Source organism: Antechinus flavipes, chromosome 1, assembly GCF_016432865.1.
Source record: "Antechinus flavipes isolate AdamAnt ecotype Samford, QLD, Australia chromosome 1, AdamAnt_v2, whole genome shotgun sequence".
In the NCBI taxonomy this organism is placed as follows: domain Eukaryota; kingdom Metazoa; phylum Chordata; class Mammalia; order Dasyuromorphia; family Dasyuridae; genus Antechinus; species Antechinus flavipes.
The window spans coordinates 673,128,532-673,147,742 of record NC_067398.1 but is presented as its reverse complement, the minus strand read 5'-3'; the positions used below and the strand labels follow the sequence as shown (position 1 = coordinate 673,147,742).

Genomic DNA, 19,211 nt, shown 5'->3' with positions numbered 1-19,211 from the left:
AGCTCCAAATGGGCTGTTTTGGCTTGGCGAGGGTAGGGGAGAAGGCGGAAGAGAGAAAAAGAAAATGGTCTTGTATAGGGCACTGAATCCTACTTCTTCTAGATAACCCCTGCTTAATCATCTTTGGGCCAATGCTAGATCAGAGGATTCAGAGCTGGAAAGCAATAAGTTCAAATGCCTCATTAACAAGGGGTCATGACACAAGACTGAGGGAGGGCTCAAAGCCAGTGGGGCTACCCAATCGTAAGGCACAGAACTGTAGAATGGGTCTGTTGAGATCTGTGATGGGCTGGCAGCCTCTACGGACTTCCTGGGCCTGGGGGGCCATTAGCTCTGATGGATGGGAGTGGCTGATTCCCTTCCTAGGCCTGCTGCCATCCTGCCAGCCTCAGAGAGAGAGCTCAGTGGGAAGACCAAGGGCATTGAACTGCAGGCTGGCAAAGGGCTCCCCAGGCTATCGAGTCCAATCTGTATCTGAGCTGGATTCCTCTCTAAAGCATCCCTGACAGGCGATCATCCAAATGCTGCTTGATGGTTTCTAGTGATGGGAAACTCGTAACTTCCCCAGGCTCTTGTTCTACTTTTGGACAGCTCTAATTATTATGGAAGTTCTTCCATACACAGAGACTAAATCTGCCTTCGCAGCCTCTCCCCCTCCCCCCAGTGCACCGGGTTCTGCCCTCTGGGCCCAAGCTGGATGTGAGACACAGCACACCATGGAGACAAACGGAATATATTAATATTTACATAGGCGGGGCACGATGCTGGGGGACAGGGAAAAGAAAAATAAGATCAAACTGGTTCAGCAGGAGGGAGGGGGCAGCAGGCTAGAAGGCACAAACCACCCATTAGCCCCCGGGCTCCAGAGGGTCTGCAAGGTCAAGAGGTGGAGGGGCAGCAGACATGGGGGCGGGACCAAGTCCAGTCCCCGGGGGTGAGTGGGCCCTCGCTGGTGCTCTTGCCCAGCACTTAAGATCTGTCTGTAAAAGTTAAAACAGAAAACTGGGAGGAGATGTTGATGGGCTCAAGGCAAAGGGGAGCCTGTGCTTGAGAAGGCAGGAAGTGTGGCAAGGAAGTCAGCAGCACTCACTAAGAATCCAGAGCAGCTGTGGGAGTCCTGAGAAGATGGCAGCTTGGTACTGCCCACTGGCCTCTGGGAAGGGCCCCGGGGCCAGCCTGAGCCAAGGCTCCACTCCCTGGGGAGGGGAAGGGGCAGAGATAGATTCAGAATCCAGCGGGGCTGCCAGACCCTCCTGCTGGCCCTCGGAGAGGTTCAGGCCCTTTTAAGGTGCTGGGTGTCCTGGACTCCAACGGAGCCGGACAGTCACTCCCCTGGCCGCAGCAGGGCCTTCTCCTTCACAGCTCTGCAGGGCGGCTCTCCTTGCCTCGACCCCCAGGCCCCACAAAGGAGACTCACGCGGTAGTCCGCCCCCGAAAGAGCCGCTCCAGATGCCAGACCTGAGGACAGGTGGCCAGGGGCCCGGCGGATCAGGGAGCCAAGGCCCGGCCGGCTCGCTTCCCACAGAAAAAGCAGAGGCAGCTTTCCCGGCAGGGCCGAGGCCCCAGGCTTGAAGGAGAAGGTGCCCACAAGAGCAAGGTGGAGGGAGGGACGGGGTCGCAGCCCACTCTGCTTCTGCCCTTCCCCCAGGCTGGCCTGCTAACTATGGGCAACCTTCACACAGAGCTAAGGTTCCTCTGAGATTGTCCCCTGTGAGGGGAGAAAGGGGCTGGTTGAGCCGGGGATGCAAGCCTGAGAGCCAGGAGTGCACAGTAAGGCAGAACGGGGGGAGCAAGGTGAGGGCGTGTGGAGGGAAGAAGGATGGGGGGGCGGGAGCGGGGGAAGCAAGAGGGCCCTCTGACGGCTGGGCCACAAAGGGCTCCGGGGGTCGGCAGGAAGAGCTGGGGGTGCCGGGACCTCCTGGGAAAGGGCAAGGAAAGGGAGGAGACAGAGAAATGAAGGCAAGGCTTCCTGCTGAGACAGGGGGGAGCTGGTCCCCTATCTCCCCTGGAGCCAGGGAGGGAGAGGACACAAACAAGTCTAAGGGCTTTCGAGCTGCAGAGTTCTTTATCTGGGGAAACACCCAAACCCCAGAGGTGGCTTCGGAGCAGATTCAGCCAGATCCCCCGGCCTCGGGGGGAGGAGTCAGGGACCTCTTAAATGGCACGGAGGACCGTGCCCCTCAGGGATGCCATGCCTGTACGGAGAGGAAAGGGGCCTCAGTGCCAGGCAGGGAAGGCCGCGGCTCCCACTCTCCTCGAGTCCCTGGATCCTTCTGGGCTTCCAAGAGGAGGGCCCGGGGGAAGGGAGGAGTGGCAGCTCGTCTCCCCCCGACTGGGCCCTCTCCCAGCACAGCCAGGCCAGAGGATGCTCCACGGCTGACAAGAGAGGGCGAAGCTGCCCCCGCGGCCCGAAGGCTCATTACCCAGAGGACCAGGAGGGGCTGGGGCTGGCCCGGGGAGGGGGAGGGGCCGGGCCCGTTCCTCACTTCACAACTTCCGAATCTTCTCAGCCACGATGATGGGGTTCTCCTTGCGGATCTTCTCGGCGGCCTCGGCCTTGTAGTCGAAGGGACAGCTGTGCTTTTCTGAGTACCGGTGCATGGCACAAAAGAGATTTCCACAGCGGCAGTCGAAGCCTGGGCGGGGGAGAGAGGGACAAGCTGCCAGACCGGCCCGATTCAGACCCAAAGCATCACCCGAGGGTTCAGAGGGGAGGCACCGAGACCCCGTGAAACCCAGCGCCGTCATAGGAGAGGCACCAGGAGCGTCTGAACTACATTGTCCTGGAATAAATAGGCCGGCCAGACCCCCCTAGGCCCAGAGGACAGGCGAGTTCAAATCCATCCTCAGAGCCTGACTAGTTAAGTCACTTAACCTCAATTTCCTCAGCTGTAAAATGGGGATAATAATAGCATCTACCTCCCAGGACTGCTGTGGGGTTGAGATCATTGTAAAGTACTATGCAAACCTTAAAGCACTATTCGAATGGCCAATAACAGGGAGATACGCTCTCTTGTCTGGACACGAGCTGGACCCACAGTTACCAATGAAGTTGGGCTTAAGGCTGCAGCACCCTAAATCCCTTTATGGGGGGATGGAGGGCACCTGACATCCCATAAACAGGGCCAAGAGAGGGCAGCTGATTCATGCCATAAAGAAGATGTCCCTGACCAAGCCCAATGAAAGAGGTTCTCTAGCAGTTACTGGATTCTTCTTTTCCACATTCTCAAGCTGTGTCTGCTGAAAACTCTCCTAAGTTTCAAGAATGGGAACATCCTGGACAATTCCTAATGACAAACTGACAATGTCCATTCGAGATTTGGTGCCTCCTTTGGGCCTGTGGGAGAGGACCTGACTCCTCCCTTTGAGGAACCTCATCTGGCTGGGCTGGAGGGCCCCCTGCCCCACTCCGGGGGAACCCTATTTCCCCAACTAAGGGAAGAGCAGGGTACGTTGCCATATTGCCAGATGCCCCCAAGCTCATCCCCTCAAACCTCCTCCCAGGCCCACAGACAAGGTCACCACAGAAGTCCAGCACTGTAGACTCTCAGCTCTGTCACAGGGTAGCCCAGGAAGGATTCAGAGCAGGAAAGGACCGGGCTTCCCAGCTACCTTGTGGGGGGGGGGCTGCCACATTTAATGAGGTGATGGTCTGGAACCCGAGGGAAGGGGATGAGAGCACTAGCACCAGAGCTGGAGCCCGGGGCTCCTGACTGAAGCGCTGCCCTGCATTGCGCTGCCTCTCAGGGCAAACAGCACGGGAGGCTGTCTAGGCCAAGGCTTTCAGGTTACAGATAAACAGGGACCCCAGAAGGTGAAATGATTTACTTAAGATTTCACATGGAGGGGAGGGGGGCTTCCAAGCAAACAACGGAGAGCTGTGGCCTGGCTTCCTGCTCGGGGGCCTTCCGGCCGGCTCCTCTGCCCTCCCCGATGCTCACATCTGTCGGGGTCTGGATTTTACAAGAGACTCTCTTCCCGGCCAGGCTGCGAGGCAGACAAGGTACGGCACTGCTGGGACAGAGGAGTAAACTGAGGCACAGAGCTGGCACGTGACCTCCCGGAGCACGTGTTTGCGAAGGAGGTGAAATTCAGGCCGGCTGGGTGACTCAAGCCCAGGCCTTTTTTCTACAGCACCAAGCGCTCTCCCTTTGGCTTCTTCCTCTTACTGACCCAAGTAGCCTGATTTAAAGTTCTTGAGGCAGCCTCGTGAGGAAGAGAACACAGGCATCGTTGGGGGCTTGCAGAGAGGCTGGCCTCGGCCACCAGAGGGCATTCAGGGAAGCTGGGACATGGACCTGGGCGGGGGGGGGGGGGGGGGGGGGCTGAGTAGGGTCTACCCTGCATTTCAGCCGCTCAGCACAGAGCAGAGGGGAAGTCAACGCCACTTGTACCTGCAGAAAACCAGAGAGAATCCCAGGCCAGAAGTGGGTTACTGAGGTGCTTGGCGATGGGTGGGGAAGCACTGGTGGGGCACGGGGGGTCCCAGAATAGAGCTGCCCCTCAGTCTCCTGGGAGCGCCGATGAGCCCCCTGTCTTCCTGGGGCTGAGGAGAGCAGGAGGCTGCCGGGGCCCAGACAATGGACGCTGCAGGCTCTGGGGCTCCCATCAAGCACAAGGGGCAGGGGCTGGGCGCGGCGCACGGCTGCTGTGACTTCAGGCTCGGCCAGCAGGGCCGCTATCTGCCCCGCCTGGAGCTCCATCTTTGGAATTCTTGCCTCCTCATCTCTGTCCCTTCCCTGGCCTGGCTTCCTGAGGCCCCCCTTCCAGGGCCAAAAGGGCCAAGGCCGCCTCTACCCCTCAGCTCCAGTGCCGAGGTGGGCTGCCCGCGGTCTCCCCCTTCCATGTGGGCTGCCTTCTTTGTGCCAATGTATGTCATGGTGGCTGGCCCGAGTGACAGGTGGCTACATATAAAGCCTCACCATGGCCTCCGCTCTTCCCCTTCAGCAGGGAGTCTGACCCTTTTCTACCACCTCTCTCCAACAGGTCCCCTCTTCTGCCGTCCATGGCCCTCGGCTCGGGGAGGCCCCTGGCCCAGCGGCCCGGGAAAGCCCTCGGCCCTGCTCCTCGGCCGCAGTTAGCAGGTCACCTCCAGGCCCCCCGGGAGGCTACAACCCGCCTTCTGCAGCACGCGTCTGGTCACGATCTCTGCTCAGCAAAGGGTCTAGAAGCTCCCCGCTGCTTTGCAAGGACACCTCTCACTCTGCCCGGCATTCAAGGCTCTCCTTAACCCGATGCAGTCGTCTCTCATTACTCTCCTCTCTGGGCAAAGAAAGCCCTTCGTGCCCATCTTTCCTTGGCATGCTCCTGTCTGCCCTCTGAAGCCTTCTCCTGGAGCTCCCTCTTGGCTAAAAGCACAGCAGCTGGCCAGTTCCTGATCCACCTTACTCATAATTTCACGGCAGGGATCCTGGTGGAAAATTCCCCCTCCAAAAGCAGAGCAAAGATGGGAATCATTCAGAATTGTGCCCTCGACTGTGGACCCGGGACCTTCGGCGGGCTCTGAAACGGAGGGCCGAGAAGCCCGAGCCCGGCACAATGAGCCACGGCTCCAGAGAGGCGGAGAGAAGAGGGCCCTCTAAAGCCTAGAGGGGAACGAGGGCCACTGAGGCTCAGTGAGGAGGAGGAAGGAAACAAGAGCGGGGAAGGAGGGAGGGTACAGAAGTGCTGGTCCTGCACGGGGTCAGAGGTGACAAGGCCCAAGAGAAAAGGAGGCTGGGGAGGAGAGCTAAAGAAAACAAAAAGGTTTTTTTTTTTTTTACTCTATGGGGAAAGAGGGAACAAAGAAGGGGTTGGGTCAGTGCTCAGGGTAGAAGAAACAATAGAAAGGAACTAAAGAGGAAAGGCGGAACAGGCCAAGGAGAGCGGTCTTTGGCCTGGGAAGGACAAACTAAAACTGGCCCATAAAGAATTGGAGCTCAAAGACCTTCAAGACGTGATTGATTCCCTATTAATGATCTTGGAGACTGGGAAAAAGACAAATTTTGTACCCAAGTTTCAAAAAAAGGGAATAGGGGAGTCTATACACTCTACATCAATAAATGTAAATGAATCTAAATCCTTGAAAAATCTAGAATATGCTAAAGTGAATATGGAAAAAAAAAAAAAAAAACCAACAACCCCAAACAAACAAACCAAAAAAAACCCAGCAGAAACTGAGTTTTATGAGAAACAGATCCTGCCCAGCAAATTTATTTTCCTTTTCTGAAAAGGTTACTAGACTACAAACCAACCTCTATTTAACATTTCACCAAGTTTAGAGAGACAGCCTGGACTAAATTATAGTTGGGAGGATTAGAACTGGGAGCCATTAAGAGTTCTGTGTCTTTGCTGGAAGCCTGCTCAAAGTACCTTGGAAATCTGTACTTTACTGTGCCCTTAACTACTTATCAATATTTTGGATAAAAGGATAGAGATGATACAAAGCTAGAAAGGGACAGAAAACATGAAAGAATAGGAATTCAGTCCTAAATTGAGGTCCAAAACACCCATTTCTGAAGTTCAGGGTGGAGGATGTTCCTGGGGCTCTTGGGATGGTTGGTCGTGGGGTTCCGGAGCACCCGCTCGCCCCTCCCTGACTCTGGACATCTTTTCTCAGTTCCCACAAAGGCTCCCAAACACTGAGAGGAATCCCTCAGTCCTCGAAACTCCTGAAGTTTAAGGCTAGATGGTGATTTCCTGTAGAGATTCTACAATTCCTTTGAAGGGTTCAAGAACCCAGGCTAAGTCATCATTCCAGGCCAAAGGCCCTTCTTTCAGCTCAGTCCCTTCAAACGCGGGCCGAAGCCCCCCTAGAAGCAGAATGGCTCTTTCAGCCCCAAGCAGGAAAAGCTGGGGCGGCTCCCCCTGGGCCAGCTCGGCCTCCAGAGACATTTCACTGCACTGGGAAGCATGGAGCACTGGCGGGTCCGAATGCGGCCTCTCACTGGCCAGGAGACCTCAGACCTGCCCTTGCCCTCTCTAGGCCCCTCATTCCTAAGCAGGGGCTCTGACCTCTGAGGGGCCTCCTCTCCCACCACTCTGGGCCTGCCCGGGGCCTCCTACCTGTCAGACCCACTTTCTTCCGACAAGCAAAGCAGCGGTTCTTTCTCGGTTTGGGTTTCTCGGATGACTTCTCTTCCTCAGAGGAGCTCTGAGATGTCTCAAGAAGAGAACCTGGAGGAGAAAAGACATGCCCCGAGTGACTCTGAGCCCAAGGCCGGGCCGGCCCCGGCTCCTCCAGCTGTCCTTCTAGGTGGGCGTGGGCCGCGGGTCATGGCATGTCTGGATTCCTGCCTGAACCAGCCTCTGTCCCTGAGGCCCGTGCTCGGGAATGTGCTCGGGGGACGGGGGACAGTCTTCCTGCTTTGGGGGAAATCTGATTTCAGAAAGAACTGAATTCCTGGAGAGGAGGGGGCTCTTAATGTCTACATGGCACGGACCCGTAGTAGATTCTAATATGGCTGTGGCTTGTTGCCCATATTCATACTTGAAAGAAATTCTGTATTTCAACTAGAAGTATAACTTTTTTCTATTCAAGTTCAAGGACCCTAGGTTAAGAACCTTAATTTAGAATAAAGCCTGGTGAAAATGGTAAGGGAATCAAGCTGGAAAATACCACGTGCTAACTGCAGCATGCTAAAGTCATCATAATGACCGCTGAAATCTCTGTCCTGATCCTCACAACGGTGCTGTGAATGAGCGTCCCAGCAAGGGATTCCTCCCTCTCAGGCTGGGGACAGCAAAGAGAAGAGCTGCATCAGGGAGCGTCACCCAGGAGGAGATGGGAGAGCCCACAGGCTGAGTTACCACGGAAGAAGGGGAGAAATGGCGTCCGTAGCGAGGAGCCTCCGTGACGGCGCGACCAGGGGAGAGCACAGGGTCTTACTGCCCGTCCTCTGAGGCTTCTTCACCACTTCACTGCATTAAGGAAATGCCTTTGGGCTCTCCATGGCAGGGCAGCTAAGTACAGTCGGGCTCTACCGACTCTCAGTGCTCTGGGCACGGGCCTGGCAGGACGTTGTTCCAATCAAGTCAATCTAACAAGCATCTATTAAGTGCTTACTGTGGCAGATCCCCAAGAGCACCTGCTCTGAAGGAGCTCGCAGACCACGGCGGGAGTACAAGGTTACAAACAAGTAAGGCTGGGGAGACTGGCTCGTCTCCAGAAGCTCAGGCACCAAGGGCTCAATCTGGGGGTCCGGGGTAGGCGTGCACAGAACTAATGAAGACCACCTGTTAAGGTGTTAGAGGGACTATTGGAGGGTAGATTCTGAGCGGGAAGGGACCGCTGAGGTGATTTAACTCAACCTTTTCACTTTACCTATAAAGAAACTAAGACCCAAAGAGGCAAATGACCTGCCCACAGATTACAAGCAATAAAGCACAGATCCAGAATTTGAACCTTTGTCCCCTAATTACATCTGGCATTCTTCCCATTCAGTCACATGGCCACCCTGCCTTGGTCAAAGGAGACCTTCAACCGATGAAATCATGGATCCTTAAAGTACTAAACCTAAGATCTGACTTCCCTCATTTGTGCACGGGACCTTCTGGAGACAACGTCCACTTTGGTTATCCAATAAGGGCTGGAGTTTCACACTGGGTAGGAGCAGTGAGGGGCACACTGGTAGGGCCGCACTGTCCGAGGCCCGGGGAGCTCCTGCTGCCCCCTCTGCTATGTCTCTGGACTCCAAGTCCACAATCCTTCCCACAATTCTACACTGCCTTGTGTTTCACCAGAAGAAAATTAATTGCTACCCAATGACCTTAAAGCTGGGCAATCAGGCCCTGGAATGGATCATTTGCTAACTGGGTTCAGCTCTTGCAAATACAAATTTGCATTTTGGAATACCTGCCAGCCATTGTACACAGAGGCCTGTTCTTGCTGGCTGCATCAAAAGTTATTCCAGAATCCACACCTAGTCACCCCTGAGAGTCTTTGATGATTTGGGGCATTCACTTTAGAATGGGACACATTTCCATACACAAGGTCCCTGAACCATCTAGACCCCAGAGGCTCCTATGGAAGCGACTCAGCAAGTGCTATGTCTTTCAGTCTCAGGGCCCCCAGAAAGGGGAAGAAGTGGTGCCCTGATAATACCCCCACGTGAGCCCTCAGGCCCCTGCACCTCCAGTCCTGAAGCGGCTGCTCTGGGTGGGGCAGCCTGAGGGGCTGAGACACTCAGTGACTTCTAATGATGGCTAATTCATACTTCTTAAGGCAGGCCAGGTAAACTTTCTCCTATCTCAGGCTGTAAAGCAGAGGGTGAAGACCACAGAGTACTTTATTTTGTCCTGGAAGTTTTGCAAGGGCCTTTGGTCAAACTCAACAAGCCCCACAGATCCATCACGGGATGTGTCAATGAGAAGGGACCCTGCCCTGGTGGTCATCTGGTCCGACCCAGCTTCTGCCCGGAGAGCCCCAGGCAAGAGAAGTCCATCCCACTCTGGGGCAGTGCTGATGGTTTACTCTGACATCAAGCCTGAACTGCCCTTCTTTGCACCTCTGACCCTCTCTGGGGTCAGACACCAAAAGCCTAATCCCTCTTCTGAACAATAGCCCTCCAACTCTCTGAAGGCCCCCGCCAAGTCATGGCCATTCATCCCAAGTCCCTTCCTATGTGTCAGGTACAGAAGAGAGATGACCGGGAGGCTGAAGGCCCTGCCATTTGCCGTGACCCCTCCGCGTAAGCCTTTGGTCACAGATTCCCCATCATCTCATCAGTCAAATGAGGCTCTGTGGGACTTACACCGGCCCGGGCAGCGTGCTAGTAATGGGACAAAGCAGGGTCATTTTCCCAGCGGCAGAGCAAGCCCGCCAGACGGATGGCCCCCAGCCCTCTCCCCTTACCTGAGGAGGGAGCCGTGGAGATGGCCTCGTCTGCCTGGCTGTGGGCGTCCTCCTTCGATATGCTCATGGCCGTCATCTGGTGGGTCACAGGAGTCTGAGAGCTCGGTCTGGAGACCCGCCAGGAGCGCGCACATCACAGAGCAGATAGGAGAGACAAGGAGCAAGTTCACCTTGTAGCCTCCTGGAGGTGGTGGCGGGGGAAAGGCAGGTGCTGGGGGCCTGGGGCCAAGGGACACCCGGGGAGGGGAGCCCCAGGGAGACTGCTCACCTGACTAGGCCATCATCAGGGGTAGGGTCCGCCTCCTCCGCACAGGCTGCAGGGAAAGTCTCCAGGACAGCAGGACTGGGGCTGCTGGCTACTGTGGACAAAACAGGGTCCCAGAGGGTCGGCTCAGCTTCCAGGTTTGACCCAGTTCCACTACTTTTCAGCCCTGGGAATCAAAGGCCCCTCCAACCCTTCTAGGATCTAGCACCGAATTGGAAGCTGAGAGAATATCAGACTTGGTCCCTGCCTTCTAGGAGCTTCCAGTCAAGTTGGAAAACTGCAACAATCAGAGAAGAATCAAGTGTGGACCTGCGAGCAGACCACAGGGGCTCTGCTGGAATGGTCAGGAGAGAAGCCATGAAAAACTCATTCAACAAGCTTTTTAAGCAAGTCCCTTCCCCCTGGACCACCACGGGATCTCCCAGTCCTCGGACCCTGGAGCCTCGGGGCAGCCAGGAAGCTCACTGAGATCTCTCGCCAGGCCAGAGTCCTTCCACAGCTGCCCGGCAGCAGGGAGGGAGGAGGTGGCAGTGACAAGGCCAGGAGGGGTGAACGGTGGCCATCAAGGTAGTTGGGGAAGAGGCTGGATGGGAGCCGAAGCACCCGCGGCCTTCACCTGTGACAGTCCAGCTCCGTACCCTTCCTCACGCCTCCTGCCTTTGGGAGCTGCTCCTTCCTCCCACAGCACAGGCCTGGCACACAGTAGGACCTTACTCGGCTCCTACTGCTTGATGGTTTCCGTGAGAGGCCCAGGACAGAACTCGATGACTCCGGTCCGGAGGGTCTCGCGAGCGGCCCAGCCATTGGGGCCGCGTCCTTGTATGGCCTGAGCTCCCCACCCCCTCCCAGGCCAGTGGAGAGGTCCGAGGCAATCCAGTTCTGCTTCTCACTGCAGACGCCCCGAGGGGCCGGTGGCCCCGTGTCCCGATGGGACAGTGATGGAGCCGGAGCAGGGGGAGAGTAAGGGAACAAAGTGAGTCTTAAACATCTTCCAGGATGGAGATCTGGGAACAGAAACACAGGCTCCACACCAGGAGGCTGGCAGGGGGCTGTTGCCCAAGAAGAGCCCGGGTCAGATCATACAATTTAGAGACAGGCCCTCATCTTATGGGGGGACAAAGTGGGGTCTGCAGAGAAGAGTCTGCCTCCTGCTGAGCTTCCTGTCCCGTGGCACACAGGCCCAAGGCCCTCTGGTTTGGAGCCCTCACCTAGTCTAGCCGCCTTGTTTTGCGCACGAATCCCCAAGGTTGCTGATTCCAGTCCCTGGCGGCTGCCCGAGCTTCAGATGACCAGCTGGAGCCTGGTACACAGTTCTCCACAGAAACAATGGGAAACTCTTTCCTCTGTGGCGGCGAGGGTGAGACTTCTGGGCCAGCTGCAGGACCTCCCTACTGCCTGCCACCCTGTCCCATACCGAGGTTTTCTCGGTCACTGAGAAAAGGGCGCTTTTTGGTCCAAGAGAATTCCCGCTGACCCCGTAGTGCCCAGAAAGGAAGCCCCTCCTGCCGCCGCCCACAGCACCGTCCCTGCTACTCTGGAAGACCAGGGAGCTCAGGGGGTTACAAAGCAGTTGCTTCACAACCTTCTGAGGGCAGAAAGAAAACATTCCCATTTTCCAGTTAAGGAAATTAGGCGCTCAGATGGCACGTCCGAGGTCTCTCTGGGGCAGGTTGGTGACTCAGAAACATTGTCTTAGCTGGGATTAGCACCAGACGCTCCAATCCCAGGCTCCTCCAACTGGCCCACATGGCCAGCCCGGCTTTTTACCGCTCGCCTACAAAGATGAGTGGCCCTAACTCACATTTCTGTGTCCTCCTGGTTGTACAAAGCACCTTTTCTGTCCCAAGAAGTTAAGAAGGCCGAGTATGGCCATTGTGGCGTCCCTGACCCCGACTCCAATCCCTCTCCTCGCTCCCCTCCCAGCTCTCTTCTGTTAAATGGACATTACAGGCCTGTGCGGCTCTGACAGATGGATCCCTTTTTCTCTTCTCTGCCCCCCACCCCCCAGCCCAAACTGCTGCAGAGGAAGGCGGCAGGACCCAGAGCCGCGGGGCAGGGCGTGCCAGTCTCCACCAGCCCCAGCGGTCGCCAGCCGGCCGACAATCGCCCCGTGTTACATTGGGAGCCGCTAACAGTGCTCCCCTCTCCGGACCCGCCCAGCGCAGAGCGAGTCTCCACACCAAGCTCTGCCCGCTCCAATCGCTAGTCTGTCCATGTCCCGCACGGAGGGCCCAGATCGCGCCGATTCTCCTGATGCGCCTCAGAGTCCAGGGAGTAATTACCCGAGAACCAGAGGCAGCTGCTAACACCTCTCGCCTTCCAAGCAGGATCCCCAGAGTCCGACAATCATCCCCGTCTCACAAATGAGGGCCTGAGGGGCCTTTGCAGCGCCTCCTAGTTGGGTGGAAGCTGAGACTTCTGGGCCTCTGAGCCCCAAAGCCAGGGTCTTTCTTACTGGGCCAGAGCCCCTGTCTGGGGAGTTGTTGTGGCAATGAAAGTACTCTGCAGCAGGTGGGGCAAAAGGCAGGGAGAAGGCAATTGGATGGGACCCCTCTCAGGACCAGGCCCTTCCATGGAAAGGCTGCCCGTTTGTCTCCTCATCTGGGCAGCTCGCTTCCTCTTCCCAAGTCTCAGTTTTCTCATATGTAGAACGGGCTGTTGTACTGAGAGGATTGTACTTTGTAAAGCTTGAAGTGCTGGAGAAATGACTCCTAACGTGGGGAAAGAAAAGTGCCTGGGGACAGGAGATACCCCAGAAGCACACAACCCGCGGACAACATCCACTGTCCACACTGTCCCCCATTCAGCCCATGTCCCGCAGGATGGTTCTCATTATTAAGTAAGTTTTCCTTACATTGAGCCAAAATCTGCCTCTTACTCCTCTGTCTTCTAGGGCTAAACACAATGAATGTCATCTTTCTTTTGTGAAGCAGCTTAGCGCAGTGGACAGGATGGTCGGGGGGACCTGATCTCAAATCCCTCTGAACCTTAAAAGCTGTGTAACTGTGAGCAAGAGCTTGGATTGTTTTAGGTCTCGGTTTCTTCATCTGTAAAATGGGAATAATGCTTGTCACATCTCCAAAGCGGTTGTGGGCCCCAAAAGAATGGCTGTGAAGTTGCCAGCGTGCACGTGATGTAAACGCCAGCTACTCTGGTTAGAGCCGAAAGGCCATTCAAATACTTGAAGATTCCTGCAGCACCCTCCTCCTTACGTCCCCCTGCCCCATTCACTCTCGTCCCCTAGCTAAGGAGGCCCAGTTCCTTCCACGGTTCTGCTCCCGGCCCTCCAGCCCTCGCAGCCACATCCTTCACCCCAAAGGTGGGGGGCGCGGGCAGCATCACCGCCCCTACTCTACGACACCTGGGCCCTGGTCTCCCCGAAGCCTGGCCTTCCCAGCACGGGCTCCCCCAGGATCCGGCCCTGGACACCTGGGCAGGGCCCCTTTCCAGCTGCTCCCTCTCCCGGCCTCGGCTCCTGTGCTTTTCCCGCCCTCTCACACAGGTCCCTGTTGGGGACCAGCTGCAGTCTGCTTCCTCATCTCCTGCCTCTCTGCTGCTGCTAGAGCACCTGCACGTCTTCAGTCTGCGGTACCATCCCGTGACGCCCAGTCATTTTCACCAGGGAAGCAAACGAGTTTTGTGCCCGGGGATGGCGGGGCTGCCCTGTCACACTGGCTCCTATTGAGAGGCCCTCCACTAGGACCCCCTGATCTTTTTCCCTCAGACATTTAGGCACATCTCCCTGACCCTCCCAACCCGGGTGGTCCCCGCAGCTCACTTATCGCCTCTTGTTGGGGATGAGCAAGTGCCCTGTCCACCTTCCCTCCCTAGGACTCCTTACCTGGGGGACTTAGTCGCCCACTATTCTGTTGCCGCTGGAGGAAATCCTTATAGCAGACAGAGCACATGCCGTTGGTTCGAGGGTTTCCATAGAAGCCACAGCCTGTGGTGCATAGGAGGGGCACCTGCGTCTGGTTGGTCTCCTGGGCCATGGCTGCGCTGAGCTCAGCTCCTGACATCAGACAACAAGGCAGGTTGAGTCCTTTCACCGAGATGAGGAATGAGTGCAGAAGGAGAATAGCTTGCATTTTGAAAACTCTTTATAGTTTAAAAAACATTTTTTACAATTTCTTTTTATTAAGAACTTAATCAACAAACATGAACAATTTAATATACAAAGAATAAAAAGGGAAGGCTATATGTGATGCTGAATTTCTATTACATATTTTTTAGGTTTATCATTACATTTACAGAGCATTTCTCTCACAGCGGTCCTGAGAGGTAGACAAGCCCCCATTTTGTAGATGAGGAAAAGGGAGGACAGAAGGGTGATTCCCAATGCTTAGTGTTGGGAGCTTAGTGTTAGCCCTGAGACTAAAAATCCAGACCTTTCCAGAGTGCGACCTGCAGAGAAAACCCTGCAGGGAGCAGCAGAGGGAGGGTGCTTCACCATCAGTTCTCCCGGGTCAAGAATGGCCCCTGCACTCACTCTGCGTCTACGTGGTCAACGAGGCCTTGGATCAGCATCAGCTCCCACCCGCTCCCAGTCCCCTCATTGTACAGTAAATGTAACTGGGGCCACGTGGGCAGCAGAGCTGGGATTCCGACTCCAAACCAGGGCTCTCTGCAGTCTTTTTAAAGCTTCTCCGGAGCTGACAGTTCAGTTGCCTTCGCTGAAACTTGACCCATACTGCCTGGTAACGTTGCTTTTTGATGCAATGTTTAAGTCTCGTTTGGTGGTGGTTTTCCTCAGGACCTAACCAAGCTTGCCAAGAGAGGAAGCCTGTTCCCAAGCCGGACGCCTTACAGGGAAGCCGCCGAGCTCTCCGGCCGCCGCCGGATCTTATGTGCTCTCGGTTCTGCAATGGCTAGCCCGTGCCCCTCTGGCTGCTGTAGCCCAGCACCCCCAACCTGCCCCCCTCGCTCGCTCTTCACTCCCGAGCTCTGCAAGAGTCTGGCTCACAAACACCAGGCCTGCCACCGAGGGGCCCTCAACATCCCCGAGGCACGCCTGAGCCTCACGGGATGGCTCAGGCTGAGTGCTTCCCAGGGGATCGACCCCCAAGAGTTTACGCTTCCTGGCACCTCAAACTTTACAAGAGCCTTCTGACCCATTCTCACTCCCTCTCCCCAGTTGCAGTAAACCCAGGCTTGATGGTCCCCTGCCCTGCCCAGCATAAGAGATGGAAAGCCACGAGATTGGCAACTGGAAGGCCTGGGACGGGCCGAGGTGTCCGGCTCACTCTCTGTGCATGTTTCTCAGTTTCCCTGCCTGTAAAATGAAGGAAACGACCAGCTCTGAAGGGTTATGATCGCTGTGGCCACGACCTCAAGTCTCAATGTTTCAGATTAAGATCGAAGGCTATCCAGAGTCACTGTAGACACAATCTAATGTATAGTTACAAGAACAAGCTCATCTGGTCACAATGAGACGCAGAAGGGCAAATATTCACCCAAGACCCTAAATGGAAGATCCAGGATCTGAGCCAAGGGCTTCTGCCTCCAACCCTAGGGCTGTCTCCACCATCATGGGCCTGTTGAGCTCCCCTTTCTCTTCTCAATCTCCCTCTACTCTTGGTCAAGTCAGTGCTCCAGCCAGGCTGCGTGTCCCCCCGGCCTCCCTCACAACGGGCCCCTCTCACCACCTTTGCCCCAGGGTTCCTGAGGGGATGCCATCCTTCCTCCCCAGCCACCCAAATCCACCCTGACTGAAAGCTCCAGCTCCCCCCCAACTTCTCCGGGCACTGTCTGACCCTCTCCGCTGAGGTTCCAAAGCTCTTCCCTTGTCTGACCCTTGGCAAAGGGCGCCTGCTGGGCTGACCTCCGCTAGAGCTTGAAGAGTACAATGTGTCTGCACTGGGGAATCTGAAGAAACCTGGATTCAAATCTTGCCTTCTATATTTATCAGCTGTCTGACCACCTAAGAGCTCACCTAAGTTTCCTCAGCTGTAAAATGGAGATCATAATGTATTTACCTCACCGAGTTGGGGTGAGGATCAAAGCAGTGCCCAGCACATAGTAGGCACTCAATAAATGCTTCCTTCCTTCCCTTTCCCACTGAAAACAAAGGCAAATAGGGACCTGACTCCCCTCCCAGGGCCTAGCACATGGTTGGGCCCCTGGTAGCGGCTCAGTGAGTTTAGTGACAGACTGACTAAAGTGTAAGAATGGTCCGGTGCAACAAATAGTTCTGGTATCCTCCTGTAGTGTCACTTTCCAGATACACAAACTCCATCACAGCAGACTGGAAAGTGCTTGGTGACTGAGGAGAACGGGATGGAACTTGCTTGGGGGCCGTCTCCCTCGGAAGTGAGACACGAGGCCGGATCTTTCAGGCTTGGAGACCTTAACTCCACTACTCAATGCGGCCTCTCTGTAACAGGTGCAAAAAGGGGTAGAAAGTGGAAAAAACAGCAGGACCACCCCTGCATAAGGAAAGCCCTAGGTCTGAGGCAGACCACCCCTGGCTCTGCCCCTCCAGGCTGGATGGGATGGTCCCAAAGCAACTTCCATTTCTAGCTCGGGGCTAGAGGAGCCCTCAAGGATTAGCTAGACCAATCCTGATTTGATGGATCACAAAAGCAAGCTCCAGAAAACAAATGATTTGTCAGCCTTGAACACTTGACAACAAACTCCAGAGAATCACTAACACTTCCTGGTGGGAGGCCTGGGAGGCTCATTCCTCAGTGCAAGCTCTTTGGAAGAGCAGCAGGGCCTCCTAGGGTCTGGGAAATCATGTCACCTATCTCCAATTTTCTTATGTTATTAAAAACATTTAAAAATAATAAAATTATTTTAAAAGATCATATCGTTGCTCAGGTCTTCTTGACCCTATTTGGGGTTTTCTTAGCAGAGATCCTGGTGAGCAATTCCTTCTCCAGCTCATTTTACAGAGGAGGAAACTGAGGCAGACAGGGTGAAGTGACTTGCCCAGGATCATACAGCCCATAAATGTCTGGGGCCAGGCTTGACATCAGGCCTGGCATTCTTATCTGCTGGCCACCAGGCTGCTGTCCTCTCTTCCCCCTCCCCCCCAGCACTGTACCCTGTAATTACCCTGTAATTGGTCTTATTTTACTATCAGGCTGTGAGATTTATGGGGATAGCAGTCCGGTGTTACACAAACTTCGTCAAGCAAGCTAGCACAAAGCTCTGTCTACAGAAGGTGCTTAATAAATGCCCTAAGAAGGAATGCATGGGGGTGCAGCACCAGGCAGGAGCAGATAGAGCACTACACTGTCGGTCAGAAGGCCTGCATTCGAATGGTGGTTCTCTCGTTTACCTTGGCCAAGCCCCTTTTTTTTCTGAGCCTCAGTTTCCCCGGCTGGCCTAAATGATTGCATCCAAAGCTCAGCTCGCCAGAAACTTTGGGTTTGCCTCTCCGTCCATCCCGCCCGCCTCCAAGGCCCAGCCACCAATCCCGCCCTCCCCTCGCCAACCCGCAGACCAATGGGAAGTGCGTTCTTCGGCGGAGGGGCGGGATTTGGTCACGGGCAGCTCCGAGCCCAGCGGCGCGGCCTGCGGGGTAAGGCGAGGCCGGGGATGCGCGGCCTAGCCCAAGTTTCGCCCGTCCGCGGCGCGCCCCGGTTCGGCGGCGTGGCCCGACCTGAGCTTGGGCGGACGAGTAAATGGATGGTCGCGGCCTTGGCACGGGGCGCGGGCGGGCGCCCCCTCGAGCGGCCCCGCCATGCTCACTCACCTGTCGCGGCCCCAGGAGGCCGCCCGGACCCGGCCCGGCAGTGGCGAGGGCGGGCTCGGGGCCTCCCGCCCGAGGGAGGCGGCAGAGCGGGGCGGCCCGGGGAGGGAGGCCAGCCGGCCGGGGCGGAGGGCTGGCGGGGCCGCTTGTCGGCCACTCACACGCGCCCAGGCGGCCCGGCCCCGCGGCGGGTGCCCAACATGGCCGCCGAGCGCCGCCCGAACCCTCCGCTTCCCCTCCCCCTCCCTCCTTCCAACTCGCTTCTCTCCTCCCCCCTCCCCCCCCTCCGCCCCGGCCCTCCTGCCCTCCTGCCCCTCCCCCTCCTTTCTCTCTCCTCGCTTCCTTTCTCCGGCCTTCCTGCCTTCTTCTTCCCTCTCCCCCCCAGCCCTCCTGCCCTCCTTCCCATCCCCCTCCCACTCCTGTCTCTCTCTTCCTTACTTCCCTCCTCTCCCTGCCTTCCTGCCCTCCTTCCCTTCCCCCTCCCTTCTCTCTCCTCCCTGCTTCCCTCCTCCTCCTGCCCTCCTTACCCTAGGCCCTCCAGACCTCCTTTCCTCTCCTCCCTATCTCCCCTCTCCCTTCTTCTTTTCTTTCCTCCTTTGCTCCCTTTCCCCTTCCTATCTCCCCCCTCCTCCTGTTCTCCTTCCCTTCCTATCTCTCTCCTCCTCTGTCCTCTCCTTTTTTCCTCCTCCTGTTCTTTCTTCTTGGCTCCCCTCCCCCTCCCTCTTTCCCTCCCGCCTTCCTTCCTTCTCCCCCATTTCCTTCTTCCCTCCGTCTCCTGTCCCCTTCCCCATTTTCCTCTCTCCTATCCTCTTTCTTTTCCATTCTTCATCTCCCCCTTCTCTTCCTTCCTCCCTGTCTTCAAGAAGCCTCCGTTCTAAAACGGGGGAGACCCGCAGGTGTTATGGGACAGCCAGGTGGTCCGCTGTCCCGAGCATTGGGCACAGTTGTGAAGCACTCCCACCCCGCAGCCGCTTATATGAATGTTAGCTATTCTCATCATTACTGTTATCCCCTGCCCAAGGGGAAGCTTGAACACGAGCTTGGAGGAAGTCGGGAAACCGGGGAGCTGTGGGGGGTGGGGAGGAGGACAGAGCGCCCCTCGAATGCAGCCTAGAGACCAGGAGGAGCAGCAAGGATGACGATGGACGAAAATCTCCGCGCCCACGCTGGAAAGGTTGTGAAGAGCATCCAGGAGGATGGGGAGACCCAGATTCCCTCCCCCTACGGGGAAAGTGGGAAGTGGAAACAGACACCCTTTAGGCAAGGAAATTAACTAGGAAATGCAGATGCCGCCTCACAGCAGGGGGGATTAGGAATTGCTTCGTCCTGCCTTACTTGGGAGAGAAATCTGGGCATGGGGGCGGGGTCCCTCGTGGCTGCAGAAACGTAAGGAATCAGACCCTTCACTCGTGGGGTCG

At 56.2% G+C, this 19,211-nt stretch overlaps 1 protein-coding gene across 2 annotated transcripts; it reads right to left on the bottom strand.

The window, feature by feature from the left end:
* Positions 1-717: 717 nt before the first annotated feature.
* LOC127545163 (AN1-type zinc finger protein 5-like) lies at positions 718-17,985 on the bottom strand. Of its 2 annotated transcripts, XM_051972260.1 has the most exons (7): positions 17,797-17,980; positions 13,939-14,109; positions 10,101-10,191; positions 9,833-9,939; positions 7,045-7,155; positions 2,487-2,636; positions 718-2,195 (listed from the first exon to the last, which is right to left on the bottom strand). In XM_051972260.1, exons 2-6 carry the CDS (start codon positions 14,087-14,089, stop codon positions 2,488-2,490), a joined length of 609 nt encoding a protein of 202 aa, XP_051828220.1. In that variant the 5' UTR covers positions 14,090-14,109; positions 17,797-17,980; the 3' UTR covers positions 718-2,195; position 2,487. The 2 variants fall into 2 exon arrangements, with proteins under 2 accessions (XP_051828220.1, XP_051828221.1); XM_051972261.1 differs by having other exon boundaries at positions 718-2,636; positions 10,101-10,188; positions 17,797-17,985.
* Positions 17,986-19,211: the final 1,226 nt, after the last annotated feature.

What these genes read in the sequence shown, in the direction of transcription:
- LOC127545163 (XM_051972260.1), bottom strand. Translation starts at nt 14,089, where the DNA reads ATGGCCCAGGAGACCAACCAGACGCAGGTGCCCCTCCTATGCACCACA. An exon ending in TGGGCGACTAAGTCCCCCAG is followed by an intron (nt 10,192 to 13,938) that starts GTAAGGAGTCCT and finishes TTTTGTCCACAG; the next exon opens with TAGCCAGCAGCCCCAGTCCT. An exon ending in GAAGAAAGTGGGTCTGACAG is followed by an intron (nt 2,637 to 7,044) that starts GTAGGAGGCCCC and finishes TCCCCCGCCCAG; the next exon opens with GCTTCGACTGCCGCTGTGGA.